The sequence below is a fragment of the Lepidochelys olivacea genome (genome assembly GCF_965140295.1).
Source record: "Lepidochelys olivacea isolate rLepOli2 genome assembly, chromosome: 2".
In the NCBI taxonomy this organism is placed as follows: domain Eukaryota; kingdom Metazoa; phylum Chordata; order Testudines; family Cheloniidae; genus Lepidochelys; species Lepidochelys olivacea.
In genome coordinates, this window is record NC_140412.1 from 135,781,093 (window position 1) to 135,807,937 (window position 26,845).

Sequence of the window (26,845 nt, forward strand, 5' to 3'; positions counted from 1 at the left end):
CAATCTCAGAAAATGTTAGGGGTTTCAGAGTAACAGCCGTGTTAGTCTGTATTCGCAAAAAGAAAAGGAGTACAAATTTATTTGAGCATAAGCTGTAGCTCACGAAAGCTGATGCTCAAATAAATTTGTTAGTCTCTAAAGTGCCACAAGTACTCCTGTTCTTTTTTCAGAAAATGTTACTGCTATTGTTATCATTTACATAGTGCCCTAGAATAAGATACAAATATACTGTATAGGTTAAGAGGGAAGTTGAAAATCAAGATTGAGGTGCAGTTACAAATGTGACAAGACACTTTCAAAAGTCTGTTTTCACCATTCCAGATATAGCCTTAACTTTCAAGAGCATTGCATTTCATGGGGGTGAGGGGAGGTAAGACAGTGAAACAACCATATTACTAGTAAGAGGAATAAATTATTAAAGTAATGCCAGGTGTGACAAGCAATTTTTATAGATTCTTCACCCTTCCCCTTAAGTAAATCAGCATCTAGGATTCAGACATCCAATCTCAGTGCGGTGAGAGAAGTAAATTTTAGTGGCTGAATTTCTTACTGGCCCACCGTTCTCCCTTTAACCCTTTATCAAATCCTGTAGCCACACCACACTAATTATCCTGAGAATGGGAGGGGTTGCCATGGTGGCCGAGCACTTTTTAAAGCACAGGAATGGTGTTCATTATTGTTCAGTGTCTTTAGCTGTGGGGAAAAGGTCAGTGTGGCAGTTGTTTTCTATATAAATTTTGGCCTCTGTGCCAAAGAGGAGGCTGAAATGTACTTGCGATGTCTGTAAAATGGTGAATGTTACTGAACTTTATAGAGCTATTTGGACTAAGCAGTTTGGTTCCGAAAATTTTTACTGCCCACGGAGCTAAGCACGATAAAATATTGCTATGAGGGAGAAATGAATGAAAGGAAGATTGTTGTGATATTAACATCTTTGTTTTAAATGTTGATTGCTTTTTGTGGGGGGGGAGGAGAGGTTGAAATTAATACACTAATATTTCTGAAGTTCCCTTCTGTACATATTTTGCTTTGTTTTAAACGTCTAATAAATAGAACATAAAACTAATACATTAGTTTAATTGTGACTGGCAGCAACAGGAGATATATAACTGAATGAAGTTGTGCAGTTCTAAAATAATTATTGTGAAGTTGTGTTTTCTTAGGATTACTTGTGATAAATAATGCACCATTAAAGTTCACCGTTTCACAAGTAATGGAAAAAGCATTTTGAACCAGTGTCACTTAGCATTTGACGCAGCTCCCACTGATGTCCATTGACTGCAGTAGGAGTTGGATCAGGCCCTATATAGCCAATTAGTCATATGTGCCATACTGTGCACGCAAGTCTTACTCAGGTAGATGGCCTGTATCAGCAAAACAAGTGGTTTACCGTAAGCAAGTGAGTAGCCCCACTGAACTCAATGGAATTACTCACCTTATGTAGTTAAGCACATATGTATGGACTTTTCAGGGTTAGGGATAGAGTGCTCAGTGCCTTGCAGGATTGCCACCTTACACGGACTTTAGTCGCTTTTTTATGGTTGTAATTTAAAGAAGAATTTGATTCTTCCACTGCAGCATCTGGTCGAGAAGCAAGATATGGCAAAAAAGTAGCCGTGGATGCTAAATAAGAAACACCACTGATGGTAATGTTTAGGCTTTAATATGCGAATGATCAGGTTTATAACTTATTTGGTGCATCTCTTTTCTAAATAAAAAAGGATGCTAAAATAGCTAAACACAAAGCTAAAGAAACAGAATGATGTGGCTGAATATGCTAGGTAAATAAATGCTTTCTACTACGTACACACAATAAAATGACCTGTCTGCTGCTTTGCATTGGTAGCCAAAACATGACTAGTATGAAATAATAGTAATGAAATATATGACTAATCAGAAGAGGGAAGAAACTGACAAAGTTTTCATCATCAACTTTAAATAGGAAATGAAATGTCTATCGTTGTTACAAAAATAAAAACACAACACACACACAAACCTATTCCTTAGCTATTCTAATTAGTCTCAACCCCTGTGTTTATCTCCAGGGAATGCAGATTAAGGGGGTTTATTTTTTTGAAGCTATAATTTTGTAGCTATTAATTTAGCAATCCCTTGGTGCTTTCCACTGTTTCATTATTGAGAGCAATGTCTAGTTACTAAATACAAGTGAAATAAAAAGAGATGGCTGATTGGGTTAAACAGGGGTTGCAGTGCTGCAGATATGGAGATTACATTGTGTAATTACCCTTTTAGTTTGTTTTATCCTGAAGAGATGCTTCATATTTCCTGAAATGTTCATGTGTTTAGAAACTGTACAGCCAGTGAAAGGTATTTTGGGTGTAGGAAGCTCTGACTTGGCTCCATGCTTCTCTGATTTGTATGTATAGCTTTTCATTTATTTTCCCAAGATCTCACATTACAAATTTGATAGAGACCATGTTAATATCCGTTATTGTTAAGTTATTTTAATTTTAAAAATCCATTTGTTTTAGATGCCAGACCAGTTCGACCAGACAGTGGTGCTTAACCAGCTACATTATTCTGGGATGCTGGAGACAGTGAGGATACGACGGGCTGGCTTTCCAGTGAGAAGGCAATTTCAAGATTTTTATAAAAGGTAAACATGCAGTGGGACAATTGTATGAAACAAACATAAATCCTGGATATTGAGCTCATGCTCTTAACTCAGAGGATTAGAAGAAACCTTATGAAATGGATGGGGGCGGGGGAGAAGGGGTAACTCTATTGTCAAATGAAGAGATAAGTAATTTAAAAAAAAATTTTTTTTGTGGTGGGAACCAGGTATAAAGTCCTAATGAGAAACTTAACTGTGCCTGAAGATTTAAAAGGGAAGTGTGCCGTCCTCCTTCATCTGTATGATGGTACTAGCACCGAATGGCAGCTTGGAAAAAATAAGGTAACATAATCTTATTAGATGGTTGTCCTCTTTCATTCCATGGCTGTTGCTAATATGAGTCTAAGGACAGTATTTAGGCAGCTCCCAACTGCACAGCTGTGGTTTAACTTACTGTTTGTATTGGGGTAGAGCTGAGTTGGCCCCATTGTGGTGGGTGCTGTACAAACACATAGTAAGAGCTAGCCCTTGCTCTGGAGAACTTAGTTTAAGACTCTGCAAACACTTAGGCATGCAAGTAGCTTTACTCATACAAGTAGACCATGTGAGTCCAATGGCACTACTCAACGTGAGTAAAGCTTCTCGGGTGCATAAGTGTTTGTAGGATCAGGGCCTAAAATGTTAGATTCTAACACCCTTACTCACATGGAGCAGTACCTTGCTTTGCGAGAAGACCCATTCATTCCTATGACACTGCTTGCGCAGAATATGGTGGTTCTTAGTGAGTGAAATCCTGACCCCATTGAAGCCAGTGGGACCAGGATTTCACCCAGTGTTTTTAAGGGTGGCAGAAATGGATTTCTGTGGGTTACACTGTGCTGAAACTGGACATGCATGTTATCAGGCAGTTAACTCTCACTTCTGCATCTTCTTCATGCCAAATAACTAAAAAAAAATTTTTTTTTGAAACGTATTTTAGTTCATGAGCAACCAAACCCACACTTTTTTTTGTTTGGCTACAACACAGAGAAAAAAGCTTGATCTCAAACAACAGGCCTTTGCAGAGATTCCATCCTTCCTGTGAATGTATGCCCCTAGCCTCCTCAAATCATTTAATAGTATTGCACACATAGATATTCCATTTTATGGGAGTCTAAGAAACAGTTAAAAGTATACTGGGCAAAGTACTAGGGAATATACTGTAAAGATCAATTCCGAATTGGTCAAGATGGTCCTGCAGGCCTCTCATCTGTTACTGCTATGTCCCTCGGTGTAACTCCCACTGATGCTACTGGGCCTTATGTATGGGCAATAAGGGGATAACAGACCCAGAAGTAAAGCTGGCTGAACTGTCAATTGTCCAGTATAAGTATTTGTAAAGAGCTTTGTTATTATTCTTGATGTGTTTTTATCATAAGGAATCCATGGCAAAGATACCTTGTAAAATCCCATTGATTTCAGTGAGACTTTCTATAGTAGCATTTACATTTAACAGTTCCATCCATTCCATAACACATCTAAAGGGCTTGAAAAGAAGTGAATGGAAGTACCACATGGTTCCTGTGTGTTGTGTTCTTACAAGGTGAAATCTCAACAAAAAAGCAGCATGTTAGTAAATCCAAAAGAGCCCATTAAGATAACATAGATAGAATTGAAACTGTCTCCCATTATATTGTGACCTAAAGACTTATAGATCACTTTGATTTACACTGGTTTCAGAGTAACAGCCGTGTTAGTCTGTATTCTCAAAAAGAAAAGGAGTACTTGTGGCACCTTAGAGACTTTAGACTAAAGTCTCTAAGGTGCCACAAGTACTCCTTTTCTTTTTGATTTACACTGACATTTGTCCCACCTTCTTGTAGACCACTGTTTACAAATAATGCTATAGATTCAAAGCCATAACTAGGTTTTGCTTCACACTGCATGTTCTTTCAGAGGCATGCAGTGTGTTAACCGTATTACACCCATTCATGTGTAGTCATGTTGATTAAACCATGGGCATTGCTTCAAAATATAGGGAAATATATAAGAGAGACTCCACACTGCTCTGAAAGTTCCATATACAGTAGAACCTTTGCAGCTGTCAGAGCTGGTTTTACAACTTTCCCAGCGATGTGCAAGAATCACCTAAGAATCACCTAAGGGGGTTGGTAAATGTACGAGTGAAGCAAGTCAGTAAGGAGCTTATTTCTGAGGAGGGCAAGAGGACATTAAATTCAAACTGTACATCTTGCATAGGCACAAGATCACCTGCATCACCTGCAAAAATCAGTACAGGTAGCAAGCCAAGGGCAAAGTTGCAGCCAGTTGTCTTGATTTTTGGATCTAAATCAGAGCCTAAATGTTGTTTTAACTTTATCTGTAACTACCCTTCACATTACTGAGGAAAGGACAATACAGCTCATCTGTACTACAGTAAAGAGGAAAAGGATAGCTTTGTATCCATTTTTTAAAATTACAGTATACAAAAAGAGGAATAAAACAGTTTTAACAAATAGAAAAAAAGTTACTGTTTGTGGTATTTAATGATATTATCCCTTCCATTTTGATGTAAAAGGAGTGATGATAAGATCATCGGGATTAGGGCAGCTGTTGAGATACTTCTTGTTCTTACATGCCCAGATTCACGAAAGCACTCCTATTCGGGAAAACACACAAGCCCATGCTTAATACGTGCTTAAATCCATCCCCTTTCGGGAAAGCAATTTAGTGCTGTCCTGAATCAGGACCACAGTGATCTAGAGAGTACTAGAGCAAAATTGAATAGGAAAGGACAGCAGACCCACTGAAGCAGAGGCTGTTTCATATGTGTAAGTAAAGACTCTCTGTAAAAATCTAGATGGTGCACCTTTACACTGGTGAGCACTTAGGCAATGGGACTTCTCATGCAAGTGAGTGCTCACCAACGTTGGGTAACTGTTGTATAATCCAGCCCCTTTGAGGCTCCACTCAGGCCTGGATCATAGTCTTCCATATGGGGAGTCCCCCGTGTTCATTGGTGAGAAGTTGGTTTGGTGTTTTGTTGTTGTTGTTGTACAGAAGTAAAAGAATTCCAGAAAAAGCCCTTATTCCTAGGGAAATGCTTTCTTTCCTATTGAAAAATGCATCAGTGCAGAATAATAAATTTTAGTCATATCTGACCGTCACCTTTTTTAATGGTTATTTCTGCCAAGTTAACAAATCCTGCTTCAAAAACAAGGGGCCATAATCCAACAGAGCTCTCCTGCTAAGTAAGCAGCTTGCTCTTTCCTCACAACACATTTCCTCGGTGCCCACTGAAATTGGAACAGTGGTGAGGATTTGGGCTCCAAAAAGCCAGGAGAATTACATCCTTTTTCACTTGAACTCCACACAAGATTTTACTCCTCCCTCATCTCATAGCAAAACCCAACCAGTAGAGTCTCATCCCTTGAGAACTACAGGGGAGGGGAGGAATGTGAAGGCAAGGTGCAAAGCAGCTGCACAGCCACCACTACAGCCTGTGGACGGAAGTAGCAGCTGCTGCCCTCTTTGCCCCTTCTGACACACTCTTGCCCTCCCGTATCACACAGAGTTTTGGCTCAGTGAATCTAGTGTGTGCCTGTATGTCCACACTGGCCACACGCTCACTTCACCTCCACAATCCCTAACTCCAGGCTCCTATAAACAGCTGCCCCCGAGCGTGGCTCTGTGCTTCAGATGCAAAGTTTCAGAGTACCAGCCGTGTTAGTCTATATTCGCAAAAAGAAAAGGAGTACTAGTGGCACCCTAGAGACTAACCAATTTATTTGAGCATAATAATGCATCCGATGAAGTGAGCTGTAGCTCACGAAAGCTTATGCTCAAATAAATTGATTAGTCTCTAAGGTGCCACAAGTCCTTCTGTTCTTTTTTCAGATGCAAAGTGTCCCTGCTCTAGGCTTCCGCCACTCCTTCTGCCCCAGTGCAGCCTAACACCACAAGTCCACCATATTTCAAGCCATACATCCATAGTAGGTGCCAGACAATTCGGCCCTAAGATGCAGATGAAAGAGGAGGTCCGGAAAAGGTCTTATACCACACAGGGCACATAGCACAGAACTACATTATAGCATCTTAATCAGCACCATTATTATTAAGATTGGATCAAGCATAGGAGATTTGTGATTGAACCATAAAAACTAGCTCCAGGCTGAAAATGTACTTTAAAATTCCCCACTTGGTAATGGACTTTCTTTTTTGAGTTCCAGATTGTTTAAAAAATCAAGTTACAGGAGTGCAAGAAGATAATTAAGATTTACCCATTTCAGTTACAATTTGCACACTACTGTAAACCTCAGAAAACAAGTGTAACTTTGCAAAGTTGGTGTGGTGTTGACATGAGTGCTGTAGCTAAGAAGGTACTTAAAAAACAGAAAATACAGAAATATATCATTTACTACAGAAGTGGTTACTCAGCATATCTTTTGCTCATCAAATTTCCAAAGTTTTTTCAGTGAGCAGATTATGCTTTCCTCTCAGCAAGTGCATGTAAATCTTACTGAGTTATTTGTCCACAGCAGTAGATTCACTGCTTAACAACAGGACAAAAATCTGCTCCTTAGTCAAGACCCTGGACCTAAAACTGCTTTCATTTACGTAGATGCTACTTCTGTTTTGATTTGTGCCCTGGCAAGAGGAATTTGCAGGAATGGGCCCTCTTAGGAGTTTGCAGTAAATTGTTGTTACTCTGAAGCAGTTTAAGCCTCAAGGCTGAATTTTCTGGCTCTGTCAGTGTCAGTCAGATTGTTCACATTGCTAAGCCAAAGTTCTTTTATGTGTGTATTAATCTTCAGAAGGATAGAGCTACTTTGAAGAAAGTCTAGTAATAATGTTGCTGACTATAGTCATTAGTGAGTAGACAATTTGGGTAAAATCCTGGCCCCGTTTAAGTCAATGGGAAAACTCCCATTGACTTCAGTAGGGTCAGGATCTCATGGAATAGAGGAGGAGTAATTGCCATTTTGGGGCTTTTTAGTTCTTAAGAGGAAAGTGTTCTATTTTTTTTCCTCTTAGGAAAATATATATATTGATTCTGAATTCCTCCTTCAATGTCAACTGTGCTATGTTACCTATGTAACCTTGCATCCCAGCAGCCGTTTATTATTGTTATTGTTATGTTCATGTGCATTTATAAGACATCCATCACTGTGGTAGCTGAATTCAATTAAGCCAGAACTTTTCTTGCATAGGTCTTTCTTCGGGAGTCCTTGGAAAACAAGTTGGAGAAGCAGAGAGAGATAGAAGTTACCAAGGCAACCATGATTATCCGAGCACATGTCTTAGGTTATGTAGCACGGTAGGTAACAAGGTGGGAATATTAACTAGTGGGCTGCATATGCAGATGCACCTCTTCATTGGGAGGGATTTCCAATGCTGCCTAGAGGATTATCATTCATTTCTGATAGGAATTGGGCACCCAAATTCCATAGGTGGTTTGGAAATCTCAACCCTATTTTGTCAATCCTTTAATAAAACAGGAGGTGGTTTGAATTGTTTTTAATAACTAAGATGTCAGAGTGTAGAAGATACACAGAGGAGCATTCATATAATATCATGGGTCCAGATCACAGTAGCTGCAGATCAGGGTAGCTCCACTGAAGCCTATGGAGCTACACTGAGTTATACTAGCTGAGGATCTGGCTTATCCTGTTTGCCATTACAGAAAGAGGGAAGAGAAGGTAAATTAGGAACAATCAGTTTATGATTCTTTGTTCAAGAACAAAAGAACAATGACATTGGGTGACTGAATTATGATGATTTATTTGCTCACCTAGTTTCATGCATTATGTATAAGAGTCAGGGTAGTCCATCCCATCTGTTTACTTCTCTGTTTCCTCTATAAGTCAATAGAGGACAGTTCAATAGTTGTTTGCATAATGAGGTCATTTCTTTTCATGTGCATATTAGTCCTGTCCATATAGTCTGAACAATATGTCACATAAAACAATGCTATCTTGCTGTGTGTGATTTTTCTTTTCATGGTGCAGGATATATATCAAAACCCCTGGTAGTTTCTAACAGCATCTCCTTGTGAGGAGGTATTAAAAATGTAAGGCTGGGTGGTGTGTATTTACTTAGTTTAGACACAGCTAGCTCTCTCACAGAAAGACCATGTCCACTTTCTAGGGAGAGATAACATAAACCATAATGGGAGAGCTGTCACAGGACCGGAGTTAATACCTCTGTCTTTTTTACTACCATGGACTCTTTAATGCAGGGCAGTTACATAGAAACCTCAGTTAGCTGGTAGTCAAACCCTCTTTACAGAGAAGCTCTTTCTGTCTTCTTTCAGAAAGCATTACAAAAAGGTGCTTTATTACGTGGTTGTGATACAGAAGAACTACAGGGCATTCCTTCTAAGGAGAAAGTTCCTTCACCTGAGGAAAGCAGCCATAACCTTGCAGAAGCAGCTGCGAGGCCAGATTGCTCGACGTGTTTACAGACAGCTATTAGAGGAGAAGAGGCGACAAGAGGAGGAGAGGAGGAGAAAAGAAGAGGAGGAAAGGTGTGCAGCGTGTGCTGTTGTTTGACTGGATCTGAAAGGCAAACATCAGGTTTCATGGGTTTCAGGCTATATCACCTTTGCCTCAAGTAATCACAGCTGATTTTGTAAATCTTTACTAGTGATGACGAGAGATATGTGTAGCGTTCATGGGAGTTTCTCAGGCACACAAGGGGAGAATATACCCTTAGTGGTTTCATTTTGAGTTGCTACTTGTATTTGACAAAAAACCCCTCTGAAAACTCTACTACTGCCCTAATGAAGTCCCCTCGCCCCTTTCTTCTTCTTGCTAACTTTTTTTTTTCTTCTTATCCTTGCAGGGAAAGGCAAAGGCAAGAAGCAGAACGTCTTGCCCAGCAGGTAAATTACACTGTTAATACTTTCTGCCAGGGGTGGCAGGTTTGTAGAAATTTTGGTGGTGCCCAGAACCCGCCCCCACCCAAACTCTGCCCCCCAAACTCTGCCCAAGGCTCTGGGAGGGAGTTTGGGTGGGGGAGGAGGTCTGGGGTGCAGGCCCTAGGCTGGGGCAAGGGATTGGGGTGCAGGATGCAGGCTTTGGGAGGGAGTTTGGGGATGGGAGGGGGTGCAGAGGGAGCTGGTGACGGGGTGATGGCTGTGGGGTGTGGCTGCAGATGAGGGGTTTGAGGTATGGGAGGGGCTCAGGGCAAGAGTAGCGGTGTAGGGGGTGAGGGCTCTGTCTGGGGCTAGGAATTAGGGGTTTGGGGTGTGGGAGGGGCTCAGGGTGAGAGTAGGAATGTGGGGGTGAGGGCTGTGTCTGGGGCTGGGGGGTTAGAGAGGCTCAGGGCTGGGGAAGAGGGTTGGAGTGCAGGGGGATGAGGGGTTTGTGGTGTTGGAGGGGGCTCAGGGCTAGGGTAGAAGGTTGAGGGTGCGGTGGGGGGATGAATACTCTGGCTGGGGGTGTGGGCTCTGGGGTGGGGCAGGGCTGGGGATAAGTTTGGGGTGCAGGCAGGCTGCTATGGGACGGGCCAGAGAGGAGGACTCTCCCCAGCCCTTTCCCTGCTGGCAGCAGCGAGCTCTGGGGGAGGAGCCCCCCTTTCCCACCCCCCCGGCAGCACACTCACCCCACCACTGTCACTGCATGTGCTCCTAGGGCCCCTCTCAGGTCCCGGAATCTCCCTTGCCTCCCCCGTGGTGGGTGCCGGGGGGTGCTGCGTGCGCCTTCTCCCCTGCTGTTGCCCCTGACTGTAGCCTCACTGGGGGTGAGGGATGGGGCTGCCTCCTTGCTCAGCATGGGGCAGGAGCAGTGACTGTAGGCAGAGGGGCCCCCTGTGCTGGTGGAGGGTCCCACCGGAAAAGGGAAGGGTCTGAGGTGGAAGGGCAGGCTCAGAGTTGGTGTGCCCTGGCAGTGGAGGTGGGGGGCACTAGACCCTGCAGCAGCAGTTGCTGCAGGGTGGCAGCATGGAGCTGCACGGAAGAAGCAAAGGCAGGGACGCTTTGCTCCGGGGTCCGGGGAGGCGCGTGGGGAGCCGGGGGCAGCAGGTGGGGTCGGTGGGGACACCTGGCCCCAAATATTGGTGGAGCTGGGCCCCTGGGCTCTGAATATTGCTGGTGCTAAGGCACCACATGGAGATATAACTCGCTGCCCCTGCTTTCTGCCATCCTGTTTATTTCTATCTCTTGTCCCAACCAATAAAAAAGAAAAGAAAAGGAAAAAGCACCCAGGGCATTTAAACTAAACTTATTACAGAAGTTGGCAGGTGAAGCCAAAAGAAACTTGATATAGTTGTTTGCATGGGGATGTCTTTCACATCACACCTCATTTAGTTCCTGGCAAGGATTGAGCCTTTTGCATGCATTTGAGCTTTCCAGTGTCTATGGGTAAATGTAACAACACTGTCACTTCATCTTCTTACATGGAGGGAGAAGGGTTCTTTTAAATGAACAACATGGAAGGATTATGGAGCTTGAACAACAGAAAGTAAGGAATCTTGCATTTCTTTTTGGAATGCAGGCTGAAGAGGAGAGGAAGCAGCAGGAACTGGCAGCCACTCAGAAAGCCCAGAAGGAAGCAGAGCTGAAGCAAGAGCTGGAGAAGCAGAAAGAAAACAAGCAGGTGGAAGAGATCCTGCGCCTGGAGAAAGAGATCGAAGACTTGCAACGCATGAAGGAGCAACAAGAGCTGTCCTTGACAGAGGCTTCCTTGCAGAGGCTGCAGCAGCTCCGAGACGAGGAACTCAAACGGCTTGAGGATGAGGCATGCCGAGCAGCTCAAGAATTCCTGGAGTCTCTGAACTTTGATGAGATTGATGAATGTGTCCGAAACATCGAGAGGTCACTTTCTGTGGGCAGTGGTTATTCTGCCAAGCTCAATGAACTGACTGGGAATGCGTGCAGTGAAAAGCCCAACTTTAACTTCAGCCAGCCATACCCTGAGGAGGAGGTGGACGAGGGCTTTGAAGCTGATGATGATGCGTTTAAGGATTCACCCAATCCAAGTGAGCATGGCCATTCAGATCAGAGGACGAGTGGCATTCGAACTAGTGATGACTCTTCAGAAGAGGATCCTTATATGAATGACACAGTAGTGCCCACAAGTCCTGCTGCTAGCAACACCATGCTTATTGCTTCCGGCCACGACTCTCTCAGTCTCCACAACTCTTCGAGTGGTGAATCCACATACTGCATGCCAGAAAATGTGTCCTGCAGACCCCAAAATTCTGAGGAACTGATTTCTCCCGATGGGGACTATGATTATGATCAAGATGACTATGAAGATGGTGCCATCACTTCTGGCAGCAGCGTGACTTTTTCTAATTCTCACAGTAGCCAGTGGTCTCCTGACTACCGCTGCTCAGTGGGGACGTACAACAGTTCTGGGGCATACAGGTTCAGCTCTGAAGGAGCTCAGTCATCTGTGAGTACCTTTATTTCTTGTTACCCACTAACATTATACATTCAGAAGAAATGGTAGTTAAATTTTTCCTTGAATGGTAGATGTACCAAATCCAGTAGCTGTGTCTGTTCCTATAAATATGCACATACATTATATATAGCTTGACCTTGCTTACACTGAACTTGGACATAGTTATCTACTGGCAACTAGATACCATTGGGATGGGTGTACTAGAAATCCACAGACAGATTAGATGTGTGAATTGCATTCCTAGTTAGAGGAACCTCTGGACAGGGTTATATCCTTCTATCAATTTTGATGCAGAACTTCCCATTAATTTCAATCAGGAGTTCCATACCTGGATTAGGGTACAGTCTAAGTACAGTTCTTATATGGGGAAGGTGAGTAAATTCATTATAAGAAGATTCAACTATATATACAGGATAGAATAGTATTGAATCAACTGTTTGCAAAAAGCCTTGAGAAACTAGATACACAAAACCTTTCTTTGTCAAAAGTAACTATCGTATAATAGCAAATGTTCATATTACTGAATGTGAATTCTTGGGACACTTTTTTCTCCTTTGTGGAAGGCTCTTCTTCAGGGCCGTTTCTCAAACCCACTGTAGGCTTTCAGTCCTTTTATTCTTCCAACCATAAATCTCTTGAAAGAACTTGGTTTCATCTACCAAATATACACCCAAACTATTTATGATTGGGAAAATAAAAGGACTAGAGCCTATAGTGCTTGAGCAACCATGAAAACATACAAATATTGACTGGCTCTGAGGGCAGAAGCAGCACTAAAATATCTTGGATTGTTATATTTCAGGCAATAAAATACAATGAGCTATTTTTACTCTTGTTTTGACTGCTGTTGCCCTAGGAATAAATTGGTATTTCTTTGGCTAATTTTGTGGGGTTTGTTTTCTCATCAGCTTATTTTTCTGAGGAAGGCTCTTCCTGCAGGGAAGAAATAAACTCTGGCACCTTTTCCCTCCCTGACATTAGGGAATTAGCTTGTGTGGTGCTATTTGGGAACTTTTCCATACCAGCTTTGCCTACGATACCTAGTGACCAATTTCCCACCTGAGAGAATGAGTGAACAATTACATGTTTCATCCTGATACATTTCAACAGTGTAGACTGAAGACTCCTTTTATCCCCCATCCCCTACATGGTTATCTGTGTATGAAACCAGATCAGGAACTTAAACTGAATGTGTAAGGGCTCGGGGGGACAGGAGGGGAACTTGCCCCATACCTAAGGATACTCTGTAGATTTTGCTTTTTGAAAACCATCTAAATTGAGTGTTACATACAGGTCTTGAGGGGTGGGAGGAGGTAGTGCACACCAGTTGCACCCTTCAAAAGGATAACTCCCTTTAACAGCTGTAAAGCTGTTACATAGGTTTGTTATATATAGATAGTAGGGCTAATTATAAACCAAGTGCACAGTGTGAGCTGCTGAGCACTCTGAGCTTCCTTTGACTTTAGTGGGAATGGTGAAAGCTCAGTTCTCCTCAGGATTAGACTGTAAGGATTAAATTCAGATGTATAAATTCATGAAGGGCCATCAGGCTCTGGGGAATATCTGAGGAGGCAGTGACTTTGCCAATGTTCCAGCCGAGGTAGGGGGCTTCTTTCTCAGATGGGATGCCGGAATGGGCCACACTGTTCAACACAGTGGGAGGCATTTCAGACATGCCTAAGTGAGTTAGTTATGCCAATAGAAGTTAAGCAACAAACTCACTTAGCTGTTTTTGAAAATCCCACCCTGTATTCCTGACTGACAGCTCCAAAATGAAATTGTCAGCCCAGGAGAAGAAGATAAATAGACTGAAAGTCTGCCCACAATGCAAATTGGGAGAAGAAAGAGCCTTGTTCCCAGCAACACTGCCTATTCTGGACGCCCTTATTTGTCCCCACAGCATCTTTCCTTCTCCACAGGAGCAATTTGGGGATTACTGTCAATGAGAATAATAACTACAATGGGGAACATTATGTTCCCAGCTAGAAGAGTATGGAGATGGTAAAGATCCTCCAAGAGCTGTTTCAGAAGTGGGTAGGGTTAACTTTCCATATGTGTTTCTCTCCTCTCCCCACCCATCCCCATTATTCTGTTGTGCAATACATACCTGACCACGGAGCATGTGTTGTAGAAACGTCACAAAATGTTATGGTATCAGACTTCAAAAAATCTGCTGTATAAAAATCTAAACTTTGCTTTTTCTTAAAATGTTTTTATTCTGCATTAGCCATTCTGCTGTAAGCTCCTTCCTATATTAGAGGCAGTTAACGTTTGTTTGACATGCTGTCCTTCTTGCCTCCTGGCTGCTCATTTCACCTTTCTTCCCTTTCTTCCACAGTTTGAAGACAGTGAAGAAGACTTTGACTCCAGGTTTGATACAGATGACGAACTTTCCTATCGGAGGGATTCGGTCTACAGTTGTGTCAGTTTGCCCTACTTCCACAGCTTTTTATACATGAAAGGTATAGAGCCGACCAGAGCTGGTTAAAGAACCAAAATGTTCAGAAATCTCTCTAGTATTTTCCTGTTTTAAGGATTATAGCTCCACTTCAGTACTGCTTGCTGTTTATGATTTCATTAAGGGGTGAGAGAATGACGTGGAGAGAGCCATTCTCAACTTAAGCTCTGACTGCAATGTCTTGTATTAGGCAGATTGCAGATAGTTCCTCTTCTGCAAAGGGACATGGACCAAGCAGCTCAACTTCATTACCTTTTATAGTCTGCATTCATTTCACGTAACATCTTCACTGACGTGAACAGCTGAACGTTGGATATGTCTTATAAAGTGGCTAGAAAGCCAGGTTCTACCAGAGGTAAAGGAGAGACTGTTCCTGCCCCAAAGACCTTCCAATCTAAACAGATAAATAAAAACATTCTGACATGCAGTGTACTAGGAGCCAGTGCCAGAGACCACTCTGAAGTCAACAGAAGTCTTTCAGTGGGCTTAGGATCAGTAATCCAAAATAGGCTATATTACAAAGCACCACGAGAGTTTTAGGAAAGAATATATTCAGGAGTTTTTTTGTTATGATTCTTAGTTTTCCCAGCAGATGAGTGGCAACAGCCTATAGGTTGTATTCTATTCTATATATGAGGTTTATCAACGTAGTGCCCTCACGTAAGAAGACGTGGGAACTTACATGACCCACAAAAATTTGCTCTACCTCTCCCCTCTAACAACAATGACAGTTACTCTACAAACCATGCAACACCACAGCAACTCTCCTTACTAATCACAACATAATTCCGTTCACAAATCCAATATTACAAAAATACACTCACCCCCCAAAAATAAATCCTTAAAACCAGTTAAAGTTCCAGAGGGCATATCAGACATAAATCACAACCAAATTAATGAGTAAATATCCTCCAGATACATTGCCATCCTACAGTGGACAGAGTTAAGATTGTCTGAGTTTGTGTCAGCATGATGACTGTGACTGATTTGTATAGAGATGGTGAGGTATGTGTGAAAAGGTGATGTATGCAGAATGGCTTTATGCTGTGGCCTGGCCTACCCTCAAAAGTTTTACTACTGTAACTATGTTGATTGGGGGATGGGTTTTTTGCCAATGTAGTTATATTAATAAAATCCTAGTGGGGTTGCAATTAGTTCTGGTATCACTTATTTTGCTTCCCAAACGATAATAAGCTATATCAGTATAAGCACGGTTATACAGGTATAATTGCACCCACACTATGGGAGTTATGGTGGTTTAACTGTGCTTGTATAGTTAAATCAGCAACAGTTTCCATGGTAAATTCAGTTTCCTCAGCTGTACCAGCTCTGGTAGTTTTGAGTTTGGTATTATTTGCTCATAGCAACCTTAAACGTTTAGGGATGTTTTTTGTAAGTTTGAATATGTATTAAACTCTGGTGTTAGCATTGCTTTTGTTGGGATAAACTACTGGGGCCTAATTCTCATTTCCAGTAAGGCCTATTTACACCGTTCACCCACTTTAAAGCTGTTGTACATTCCCAGAACAGCGTGAGGTGGCCTTAGCGTATATGAAAATGAGGTCTTCAGTCTCATGATTCATAACAGAAAGGCAGCGATATTGTCACTTCAGTGATTGGTTAACACCTTTCCATCGTCAGTGTTGATTCAGTCTCTTGATTTAGTTATAAATAAAGGTTACTTATTTGTTAGTTTCTTCGAGATAGACCTACTCAGGGTATTAAATTTTTTAGATTGATGTTTTTTGTTATTTATTTTTAATGTAACCTTTTAAGCTAATCCTCTCTCTTTTCTGCCAGGCGGTTTAATGAACACATGGAAGCGACGCTGGTGTGTCTTGAAAGACGAGACCTTTCTGTGGTTCCGTTCCAAGCAGGAAGCACTCAAACAGGGCTGGCTGCACAAAAAGGGGGGTGGATCATCTACGCTTTCCAGAAGAAACTGGAAGAAACGCTGGTTTGTCCTCAGACAGTCTAGGCTCATGTACTTTGAAAATGACAGTGAAGAAAAGCTGAAGGGCACCATTCAAATCCGAACAGCTAGGTAGGTTTACATGTGCATTTTGGTTGGACATAGCTTTACATAAACACCTGTCAGGGCTCAACCCTGAAAGGTGCTGAGTGCCCTCAACTCCCATGCATTCGTACATGTGTTTATGTGTGTGTGAGAAAAGAACTAAGCACTGTCCTAACTTGACTCCAATTTAAGTCAACTGAGGTCTTAATGTAATCAGACCAACGTCAAGCACATTTGAAAATCCCAGCCCTACTTATTCAGTAGTCATTCAGGACAGTTGGAGAAATGCTGTCAAGCCTTCAGCCACAGGGAGACCTGGAATGAAGAAGGTGAAAGAAGTACTGTCTAACTTTTAGTCTTAGTAATTTTTAATCTACTGTGAGTCACAGTCAGATATCTTCTCAGGGAGACCTGTAACCACAATTACATTTTCCTTTACCTTTAATATAAATGCACTGATTTACTGGCCAAACCAGTTTTCTAAAAGTGTATGGCGGTTAAAAGAGGGCTTTATAATGGAAGCTGGTTACAACCTTAACTGTGGAGAGGCTACCATCTCTCCGCACTATACCAGATTCCTATAATTAATCAAAGTGCTTTCAGTCACTAGAAAGTACGTTTTCACAGCCTTTAATTGTGCAACCTGCATTGACTTCAATTATAATCGAGTCACTAGAACTCCCACATAGCACTTTAATAATGTAGGAGTGGGAGTGTATACTGTTATCAGGTACAGATGGTTCCATGTGTGTCGCAATTCCAAGCCTCTGCAGGCATGTTTGAAAAAAAGATTTTCTATGTGAAAATGTCTTTACTTTCTCTTCTAAAATTTCAGTACATCTTAGGTTTGCGGGTAGGGGGGTTCCTAAGTGGGTATTAAGATGAAAGACTGATAGTGCTGTGTAGTCTCAGTTCTGTGTGGCAATGTGTGGAATTTGCCCCACATGGCTTTGCTAATGTATGTTAGGATTAGGTTACAATACCTTGTTCCTGTTCTCTGTCTACCTTGAGCAGAGCCTATCATTTGTATTCTATTACTACTAACTTATTTTTAACCTAAATCAAAGCTCCATCAAGTTTTCTTTGCGGATGTGACTGCTCTCTAAGTCTACTCTCCGGGCTTGATCCAGTGCCTACTGAAGTGAATGGGATTCCCATTGACTTCAGTGGGCTTTGGATCAGGCCCTTTGAGCATATACAGATCTGTCACAGTAGTAATGGGCAGCTACTGACATAGTAAATCCATGAATATAGATCCTGGATTCTTACAACTAGCCTTCTGTTACTCTTGAATTCGATATTCACGTCTACCATATTGGTTATGGTTAAGGCTCTGTGTTTGTCACAGAGGTCTTTCTGTGACCCTTGTGACTTCTGCAGTGGCTGGTGCACCTGGCCTGGAGGCCACCTGAGCAGCTCGGGCAGCCCCCAGACCAGGCTGGGGCAGTCTCAGACCCCCCTGCCCACCAGCAGCAAGAATTTGGGTGTGGGGACCTCAGAGCCAGGGGTTGGGGTGCGGGGCAGTGCTTACCTGGGGGTGAGGAGTTCCTGGAAGGGTGACAAGAACTCCCCTCCCTCAGGTCCTAGCTCCATGTACTGTCTCCGCCCACAGGCACCGCCCCCGCAGCTCCCATTGGCTATGGTTCCCAGCCATTGGGAGCTGCAGAACGGGGGTTTGGGGTGGAGCGGAGGCAGCACATGGAGCTAGGAGCTGGGGTTGCCATGTCCCAGGAGCCAGGTAGGGAGTCTTCCCCTACCCCTTTCCCCCCATGACACCTAAGCACCTCAAAAGGGTTGGTCTTCAGAGGATGGGTGCTCAGCACTTCCTGGAAACCAGGGCCCTTTAATGTGTCTTAAACTGGTCACCCAAAAACTGACAGACAAAATGCCATTACGTTTGAAAATCTTGGCCTGCATTTCTGGCATCTTCAACAACCCCTTGAATATTTTAAGGAGTCAGGGTAAGATCTTATGTTTCCTTTCCTCAACACTGGTTATTTGTTCAGAGATGGGTCTCTTCCTCCTCATTAGTAAGGTTTTTCTTTGTTGTTGTAAGTATTTATTTTTTAAATGACAAGTGGGGAAAAAAAGGCCACTTTAAAAAGTGAAGCTTCACAGTGCTTTGAACATGGGTAACTTGGACAGTGGCTACGATGGCCATGACAAATATTGTTTTGGTGAATTGATAATGTTTAAGTAACAGGAGTCTGCGTAACACATCTTAAGTGAATCAGGGTAAAACAAGTAAATATTATTCTGAAATATTAGCATGTCTAAGCTGCTCACTAGAAGGGCATTGTCACTGTGCATGGGGTATCTCTCTAGCGTTAATTCTGGCATTTGCATCCATTTCAGAGAGATTGTTGATAATACCGGTAAAGAAAATGGGATTGATATAGTAATGGCCGACAGGACCTACCACTTGATTGCTGACTCTCCTGAGGATGCTAGGTAAGAGAATCATTAAGCTTTTCATCTCCATATCATTCTAACTCTTGCAAACAGCAGCAGTGTATTGACAGTCTTTTACTTGCAATCTCTGAAGGTATTGGCCAGCAGTATTAAACACACTGCATTTAATCCCCTTTGAAAGATCTTGTGAGGCAGTTGGAGATTGCAGCCACCAGAGGCTGCCAATGGCAGCGTGTTACAGAAAAGAGCCATATCAGCAGTGCTGCGATAACCAGGATTCGGCCATGTGTCGCTTTCCAGCCTGCTCCCTGTGACAACCTTTAATGTGCTCTTGCCTGTACAGGGTGATTTCCTTTGGCCACTTCTCTCACTGCTTTTTGTGCTTCTCAGGCCCTTCTTTACCTGCTTAAAAAACTGATGCAATCCGTATGATCCAATATAGGCTGTCTGAAATAAAGCCCTGGTCTGGCAGGCTCCTACACTGTTCTCTTTGCAGGATTAGGGCTTAAAATCTTTTCGTATGTGAGATTTCACATGGTCACTGTAATTCAGAGGAGTGCACTCACATTCACAAACGAGAAGACTGGTATTTAGAGCAAAGCACGTGATCTCCATCTGCTCAGCTGTTAAAGGTCTTAGAATCTGATACGGATCCTTGGCAGCAGCAAAGAAAAATTTTCTAACCATAGTTTCATAGGCTAGGAGCAAGCTAAAGTTGCTAGATCTATTACATTCCAAATCCAAAAATCTGAATTTAAAAAACTACCTGCAATGGCTGAGTGACAATATCCTACTTGCCTATCACATCATTTACAAAACCACAAGCATTCAAATGTAAGAAAATAAATAAAGTTATTTTTAAATTTTACACTGCCCGCTGAGCTGGACTCCTAGGACAAGAAGTGAGGATATGTGGGTATTTTTACTCAGTGGCCTCATCTAAGTTACTTAGTGCTAGATCAATAAGGGACTTAGGTACTAATTCCAATATTTAGACTCCACTGAGATCCTGATAACCCCACTCACCTGCCACCTAACCATGTAGACGCCTAAGTCTGAATCAGTAAAGTTCCCTAGGTGCCTAAGTTTCTACCAGGAGACATGCAATACACCTAAGTTCTGATCCCACTGAGCTGTGCAGCATCCTAGCTCATGCCTAAGCCAGGCCTAGTGGGATTCACAAGCTAGGCATTTCCCTGCCTATCTTGCGTGTGGGGTGACCACACCCCACACGACTGGGCCTCACATAAAAGACAGCTGGGAGTGACCAGCTTGGGAATTTTTCAGATGGGGTGTGTGTGTCCATCGCAGAATGCTTAATAGCCCAGTGGTTAGGTCTCCCACACTCCACATAACTGTCTTCAGATCCCCAGTCTGCCTGAGTTGGAGCAGGGACTTGCGCGTGGATAGCTGGTGGTGTGGCTCCTTCAATCTCTCCTGTTGAAGCTGTTCCACTTTGTATAAATAATTGTTCACTTTGTATAAATAATTATAAATAAGGACCAGAGAGAGACAGACTCTATAGCCTGCTGGTCAGGGCACTCCCCTGTGTACGGAAGACCCAAAGTCAAGTACCTGCTTTTTATCAGGCAGAGCAAGGATTTGAAATCAGATGTCCCACCTCCCAGTGAATACCCTAACCACTAGGCTATGTAAGTGAAGGAGGGGCGCTCTCGTTCATGAGCACGTGAGAAGGCTGACCTGGCTTAGCCATCTAACTCCAGAAGTGGGTTCAGGGCTGTGAATCCTAAGTAGAGATAGATGTCTCCCTCCAACCTGGAGCTTGATGTCTAACTATGTTTGAGGGGCAGGTCTTAGGTCCCCAGACCCCATCCTTGGCACTTCCTAGTGGCTACCTTAGGCAGCTCCCCACTCAGCATGCTGGCTTCTGTGGATCTTATTCTTAGCTGCCTTTCTCTCCCCTGGCAATGTATAGGGAGCCTGGGCACCTAACTCATGGCTGAAGGTTCCATTAGGCAGCAGGGCATCTAAAAGTTAGGTGTTTCAACATGAGCCGAAGTCTCCTTTGTGGATTTAACCCTTAATATTTCTATTACTCTTTTTTCTCATTTGTAAAATGGGAATAATGCTTCCCTCCATCACAGGGGTATTGAATATAGATTAATTAAAGTTAGTAAAGGGCCTTGACATCTTCTGATTGCAGTTCTTCTTGTTCATACTTTAAAGGGCTACTCTTCATAGGCTATAACAGCACAGTTAATTCAGTGATCTCTTTTGAAATTAAAATGAGCTGCTAAATCTTCCTTAAAATTATAATCTGAATCCATTTGTAAACTTTCCATTATTAACTTGAGAGATTTGTCATAAGATACAGTAACATATTTATGACCATGAGCAGGCTGGGAAGCGACACATGGCCGAATCCTGGTTACCACATATGGCTCTTTTCTGTACCATGCTGCCATTGGCAGCCTCTGGTGGCAGCAATTTCCAACTGCCTCACTAGTATAAAGATCCAGTTAGCTACTTTTGTCTGTTTGAACTACTCTACTCTCTGGCAAACTGCTCTATTGAGGAGCCAACAGGAAATTACCAGAGTTTAAGGGCTTTCATGTTCTCAGTCACATATCTCTACCTTTTTCCAAAACATAAGAGGAGACAGTGACTTTAGTTTCAGTGTTTGTTTAGTATACACACCACACACATTCAGGTTAATTTACCTGCTGGCGTTTTCCCTGTTTCTGTTTCCACAGTACACAATTGTTCTAAAATACCTTGGTTCCAGTGGGAGATGTGTAAAGATTTTCAGAGGTGCTGAAGTCAAGGGAGCTCTGAATGTTCAGCACTGCTGAAAAGCAGGTCCAAAACAGATTTAGAAGAATCTGTTTGCTAATTCTGATTACATTGAATGAAATGGTCTGAGGTCTGTGTTGTTCCCTATGCAGGTTAATCTCACACATGGGATGGAAATGCCACAAATTTTGTACTTATTGTTTTCTTTGCATTGTTCTTGTGTGGGGCGAAGGGACACATGCATGCAAACAAACAGTTTGGGGGTTAGCAGAAGAAACCTGCTGATCCTCTGAGACCCAATCATTAACTTGGGAACTGCAGAGCCGAGTGCCATCTTCCTTTCACCCAGATGCAGGGTTTTCATTCACTTTTAACTACGTAATTTAAAAAAAATATTTTAGGAAAATATGTACACTACTTGTACTTGAAGTTAAACTTTGATCACTTTTTTAAAAAATACTACTACATGCCCACGCTAGCTGTTGTATAATAAAAGGTTTGTAGGTGGCTTATACTATGAGGTTTGGCTTCTTTGATATGATTTAATTAATACACTGGATTTTAAGTAAAATACCTGTGGGTCAGAATCTGGAAAGGAAAGGAAAGATGAATCACTGTTTATAATCTGTGGGAATACTTTGGGTTTAGGATCCTTTAAGAGTTGAACCTATCCCTCCCTCCCTCTTCAGAGAGGCCCTTCTCACGTTAATACTCCCTCCAGCAAGGGAGGGCTGGAGGTGATGCTCTCTGGAATCTGTGCCATTCTGAGCATTGACGGGGGAGCTTTTTGAGAGCTACTAAACACTGGGTTAGAACTGGGCCAGGCGTCCATAATGAAACCATTTTGCCTGCTTTCAGATTTTGTCACAAACCTAAGTTTCAGGCCAAGTTCAGGAAAAGGCTTGTGCAGCTTTTGATGAACGTGAGTTTTGAGTAAACCTGGGCTAATTTATGACCATGAGTGGAAACCATGTGAGACATTTCCTAGGTTTGAATGGTTTCACCCGAAACTTGGCTGCTCTTCTTCAAGAATTGCCCCTGCCAATCTCCGTTGCTAGGGCACCTGCACCCTCAGGATGCAGGTACAGAGCCAGCTGGAAAACAGTGTCCAATGTGGATCCAGATTTTTCATCCAGAGGTACAAAAAGGACCATAACCCTATTCTCAGCTTCTTTCCTACTGCCATGGGCTCTGGATCAGAACCAGCACTCTCGTTCACTTCCCATTTCCTAGATACTGAAGTGTTTATAGCTGCTACTAATTAAAATGTTACCTTTGTGGAAGGAGTTAGGCAGGCTACTAAACCCCTGGCTGTTGTGATACTGTTTTAACAACTTAGTCTGTCTCAAACTGTTACCAGGAGTCCAGTTTCCAGGTTTATGGGTGTGGAAACCTGGCATTTCCTAAACACCACAGTTTTCAATTACGTATGTGTAGGCAGAGGATCCATGAATGTAGGCAATTGTTTCAAAGAGGCCTCTAAACTTAAATCCACAGTTTTGCATAGAAAATGCTCATGTATATACAACTTCTGCACTTGAAAAACTGCAGTTGCAAAAAGTGTGAAGATGCAGTTTTAGAGGCTGGGATGAGGCCCTTTGAAACTTGGCCCTAGGGTAAGTATCTTTAGAATGGCAAGTTAATATCTCAAAGAATGACGTTCAGGAAACCTGCATAACTGGCCAAGTTCGGTGCTCATATTTCAGTGGGATTGCACAAGGTAATCGGGTTCTAACTCTACAGGGACCAGAAGTAGATGAAATATATCCCAAAGGCAGACCACATGGCTGAAGTTTAGCCCTCCTGTAGTTGATACTCAGGATTACAGTTGGAATAGCAACTCCTGCTCCACCACCTGCCAGCTATTTCAGGATACCTGACCACTGGGTTGGAATAAATTGACACTGGCCCATCTTCAGGGCTTCCTTCCAAAGCAGCCTAGCGCAGACTGATTTTTGCCTTGCTCCTGACTACAGACAAAAGGAATGTGTGGGGAGTTCTTTTTGTCCTCCCCCTTCCCTTGCCACATGCATAGTGGACTTAAATACGAGATTATATAAACGCTCACTTTTTCAGGTTTATAGTAATAAGAAATGTCCAATCACAACATTATTACATCAGGATTTAGGGAACCATCTGAGGTGTGAACATCCAATGTTTTAAAACAAACAAAAAAATGTGCAGATTACTAATGTATCTATTCCAGCTGAACTGTTTGCTATATGTTTGGGTACATCCAGGTCGTAGAAGGGCTTCAGTGGGATTACAGTCAGTTCTTTAGAGATACTCTTTATTAACACAAGGTATTTATCTTCAAATGGAATGGTGCAAAGGGGGTTGGTATGGGACATCTAGGAAAAATACTCTGGGGTGGAGGGGGTATTCAAGGATATTCTGGTTATTTCTTCTGGGATTCTGTCATTATTTGAACTGACTGCATAGAGGCTTGCTGGGTTTTTTTGAATGCTGAGAACAGAGATCCTTTCTGAGGCAGTTCAGGAAACCTGTAGAACCTGTTGCTTTGCTCCAGGCCACAAATGTGATAAAAAGGTTTTTTGGGTGTGAGCCTTTTGTCATGCTGGTGTTTGCCTTTCTCTCTTGCAGCCAGTGGTTCAGTGTGCTGAGTCAGGTCAATGCTTCCACAGAACAGGAGATCCAGGAGATGCATGATGAGCAGGCAAACCCACAGAATGCTGTGGTGAGTCAAAATTTAAAGGCAGATTAAGCAGCATATATTTTTAGAAAATAAAGTGCCTGATTGTGACAGGGGCTGACCACCTCTGACAATCAGGCACAAATTTCCTTGTGTATGTTACCAACATATCTGTGGTAGTGGCTAGAGGGTCCCATTGTGCTAGTCACTTTGCACTCACACATAATGAGAAGATGGATCCTGCCCCAGGGAGTTAAAGCCCATATCTAGAGGTTAACATTTCTTTTATTATTCTAAATTTCCTTTTTACTATTTATAGTCTCTTGATTTTATTTTATTTATTTATTTATTTTGCATTTCACTGTCCTTGAGCAAAGAAAATTATTAGTTGGTTTCACTTTTTTTCTAGTCTGTTTCCCGATCAAATTTTCGTGCTCCAAAACAGTAGGGCAGTACTTGGGGTTAAAGTACTGGAAAGGCATACTTGTTTGATTAAATTAAAAAATACAACTATTTGTTAATTTAAAAAAATATGGGAACATTTCTGTTGGTTATTTTTACAGAACATATATCGGGGGGGCAGATATAACTCATTCAGTTTAGATAGTGCTAACAAGGAAACAAAGGAAATTAAAAATCTAGATTTCTGTTTGATGTTGGCTTCCCAAAGTTCTATACTGTGTGGTGGTAAGTTCTTGAGGGTATTGTAAATTAGGTCAAAATTGCAACTGAGTTGCAAAACTTAGAAAAATAGAAGTTGTTTTTGAACTTGCTTTGCAGTGAATGTAACTAAAGCTGATCTGTTATTAGATCTGTTTATCTGAAACCCTTTTCCCCTTTCCCCTAAATTTTAATGGTTAGAAGAAACTGGCACCTAGATCTATATAGTTTTGCATAACCAAAGAATGCAAAGTAATTCCCAGTTTTGCTTATACCTAGAAGTAATAGATTTAATAATATATTCTAGTGATATTAAAATGTCTTTTTTGGTTGGGTTTTTGTTGCACAGGGCACACTGGATGTTGGACTGATTGATTCTGTGTGTGCTTCTGACAACCCAGATAGGTAAGTTCCACTGACATTTTTGGCTGGGGTGGATGTTTCCTCTTTCAACATTTGACATTTTTTACACTGATCTCCATATTTTGCACATGAAACTATTTCACTGCCTTTCCTTTTTGATCGTGCCAAAATTGAGATTTTTCCAACATAATGTATGAAGTGGGTGGAGAAGGATCTGCATCAGTTCTAGTGTGGGTTCTGCTGACTTGCCTGGCACAAACGTCTCTCTTGTTTGGGTCAACATGTGCATCAATCAGCTGTCTTGTTTCTCAAGAGGCCTGAAAGTAGGAGAGGAACAATAATGACTTTTTATTTATACAAACTGCTTTTAAAGAACAAGGCTTCTTGTTTTAAATTACTGTAAAAAGTAGGATTTTTATCTACCCTTACCAGGAAAACGCCTTTGCATTTTGTTATGGATCTCTTGCATTTCCCTTTTCCTTGGAGGTTATGTTCTACTAAGAAAATTATTTGGATGACACATACAGATAGAGCAGAATGTTTTTGGAAAACATTGATTGACATGTTAGAAATGATTTATTGCAACCCCAGAACTCTAGCCAGGATGTACTTCACTTCGAATAACAGTGCATAACAGAGGAGGAAAAAACTGACATTATTTTGGAACATAGGGCTAGGTTCACTAAGAAATTTAAGCATGGCTAACTTTTGTCACCTAGAAAACCACAGAAATTCATAAGGCCAGAGTTCAGCGCCTAGGCTCCCTAGAATGGGATTCACAAAAGCCAGCATGCTAAGAGGTTCTTCACCTAAACTAGCCAATAGGAGATGTCAACCTATGGGATGTGCACTAAGCCCCATCCCTCTCTTGGAGATAGGTGCCTAAGTCTTGGCTGCAGGGAGGAACTTCCCTCTACTTGGGATTCTCCGCTGCAAACCTCTCAGGCTTAGGTGCCTGTGCCAATTTGGGCGGGGGGAGAGGGAGCAACAGCAGCAGGAGGAGGCAGAGAAGCACTCATAATTTTGAGCCCAATGGCTAGGTTACTCATCTGGAATGAAGGAGACCCCTGGTTCAAGTCCCTCATCTGCCTGAGTGAGAGAAGGGATTTGGCCAAGAATCTGCTACCCCTCAGCTGAGTGCCTTTAACCACTGGGTGATGGGATATTCTGATCTGAGGCTCCCTCGGTCTCTTTTATTGAAGCTGTTGCACTATGGCAGGGGTGGCCATAATTTACTGATGTACACTGCCAAAGAGACACGGTAATATATCAGTAGCCTCCATCAGCCCTCCCGCTACCCACAGCACCTCTTGCCCACTGGCAGCCCCACCGATCAGCACCTCTCCCGCCCACCGCGATCAGCTGTTTCTCAGTGTACAGGAGGCTCTGGGTTGGAGTGGGGAGGAGCAAAGGTGCAGCAGGCTCAGGGGAATGAGGCAGGAAGGGGTGGTAGCCTTGGGGTAAGGGGTGGAGTGGGGGGCAGGGCCTGGGGTTGAGCAGTGGAAAGTTGGCGCCTGTAGCTCCAGCCCCGGTGTCAGCACCTATGCAAGGAGCCGCATATTAACTT

The 26,845-nt window shown here is 42.5% G+C and overlaps 1 protein-coding gene across 1 annotated transcript in view; it reads left to right on the forward strand.

The window, feature by feature from the left end:
* The window catches only part of MYO10 (myosin X), a 267,365-nt gene that overhangs the window by 217,932 nt on the left and 22,588 nt on the right, over nucleotides 1-26,845 (forward strand). The window contains exons 20-30 of the mRNA XM_084618423.1: nucleotides 2,493-2,617; nucleotides 2,803-2,917; nucleotides 7,765-7,871; nucleotides 8,868-9,080; nucleotides 9,398-9,437; nucleotides 11,050-11,952; nucleotides 14,300-14,423; nucleotides 16,220-16,463; nucleotides 18,792-18,887; nucleotides 24,207-24,300; nucleotides 25,265-25,320. Coding sequence (XP_084474549.1) covers nucleotides 2,493-2,617; nucleotides 2,803-2,917; nucleotides 7,765-7,871; nucleotides 8,868-9,080; nucleotides 9,398-9,437; nucleotides 11,050-11,952; nucleotides 14,300-14,423; nucleotides 16,220-16,463; nucleotides 18,792-18,887; nucleotides 24,207-24,300; nucleotides 25,265-25,320 — 2,117 coding nt within the window. The remainder of the gene's footprint in view (nucleotides 1-2,492; nucleotides 2,618-2,802; nucleotides 2,918-7,764; nucleotides 7,872-8,867; nucleotides 9,081-9,397; nucleotides 9,438-11,049; nucleotides 11,953-14,299; nucleotides 14,424-16,219; nucleotides 16,464-18,791; nucleotides 18,888-24,206; nucleotides 24,301-25,264; nucleotides 25,321-26,845) is intronic.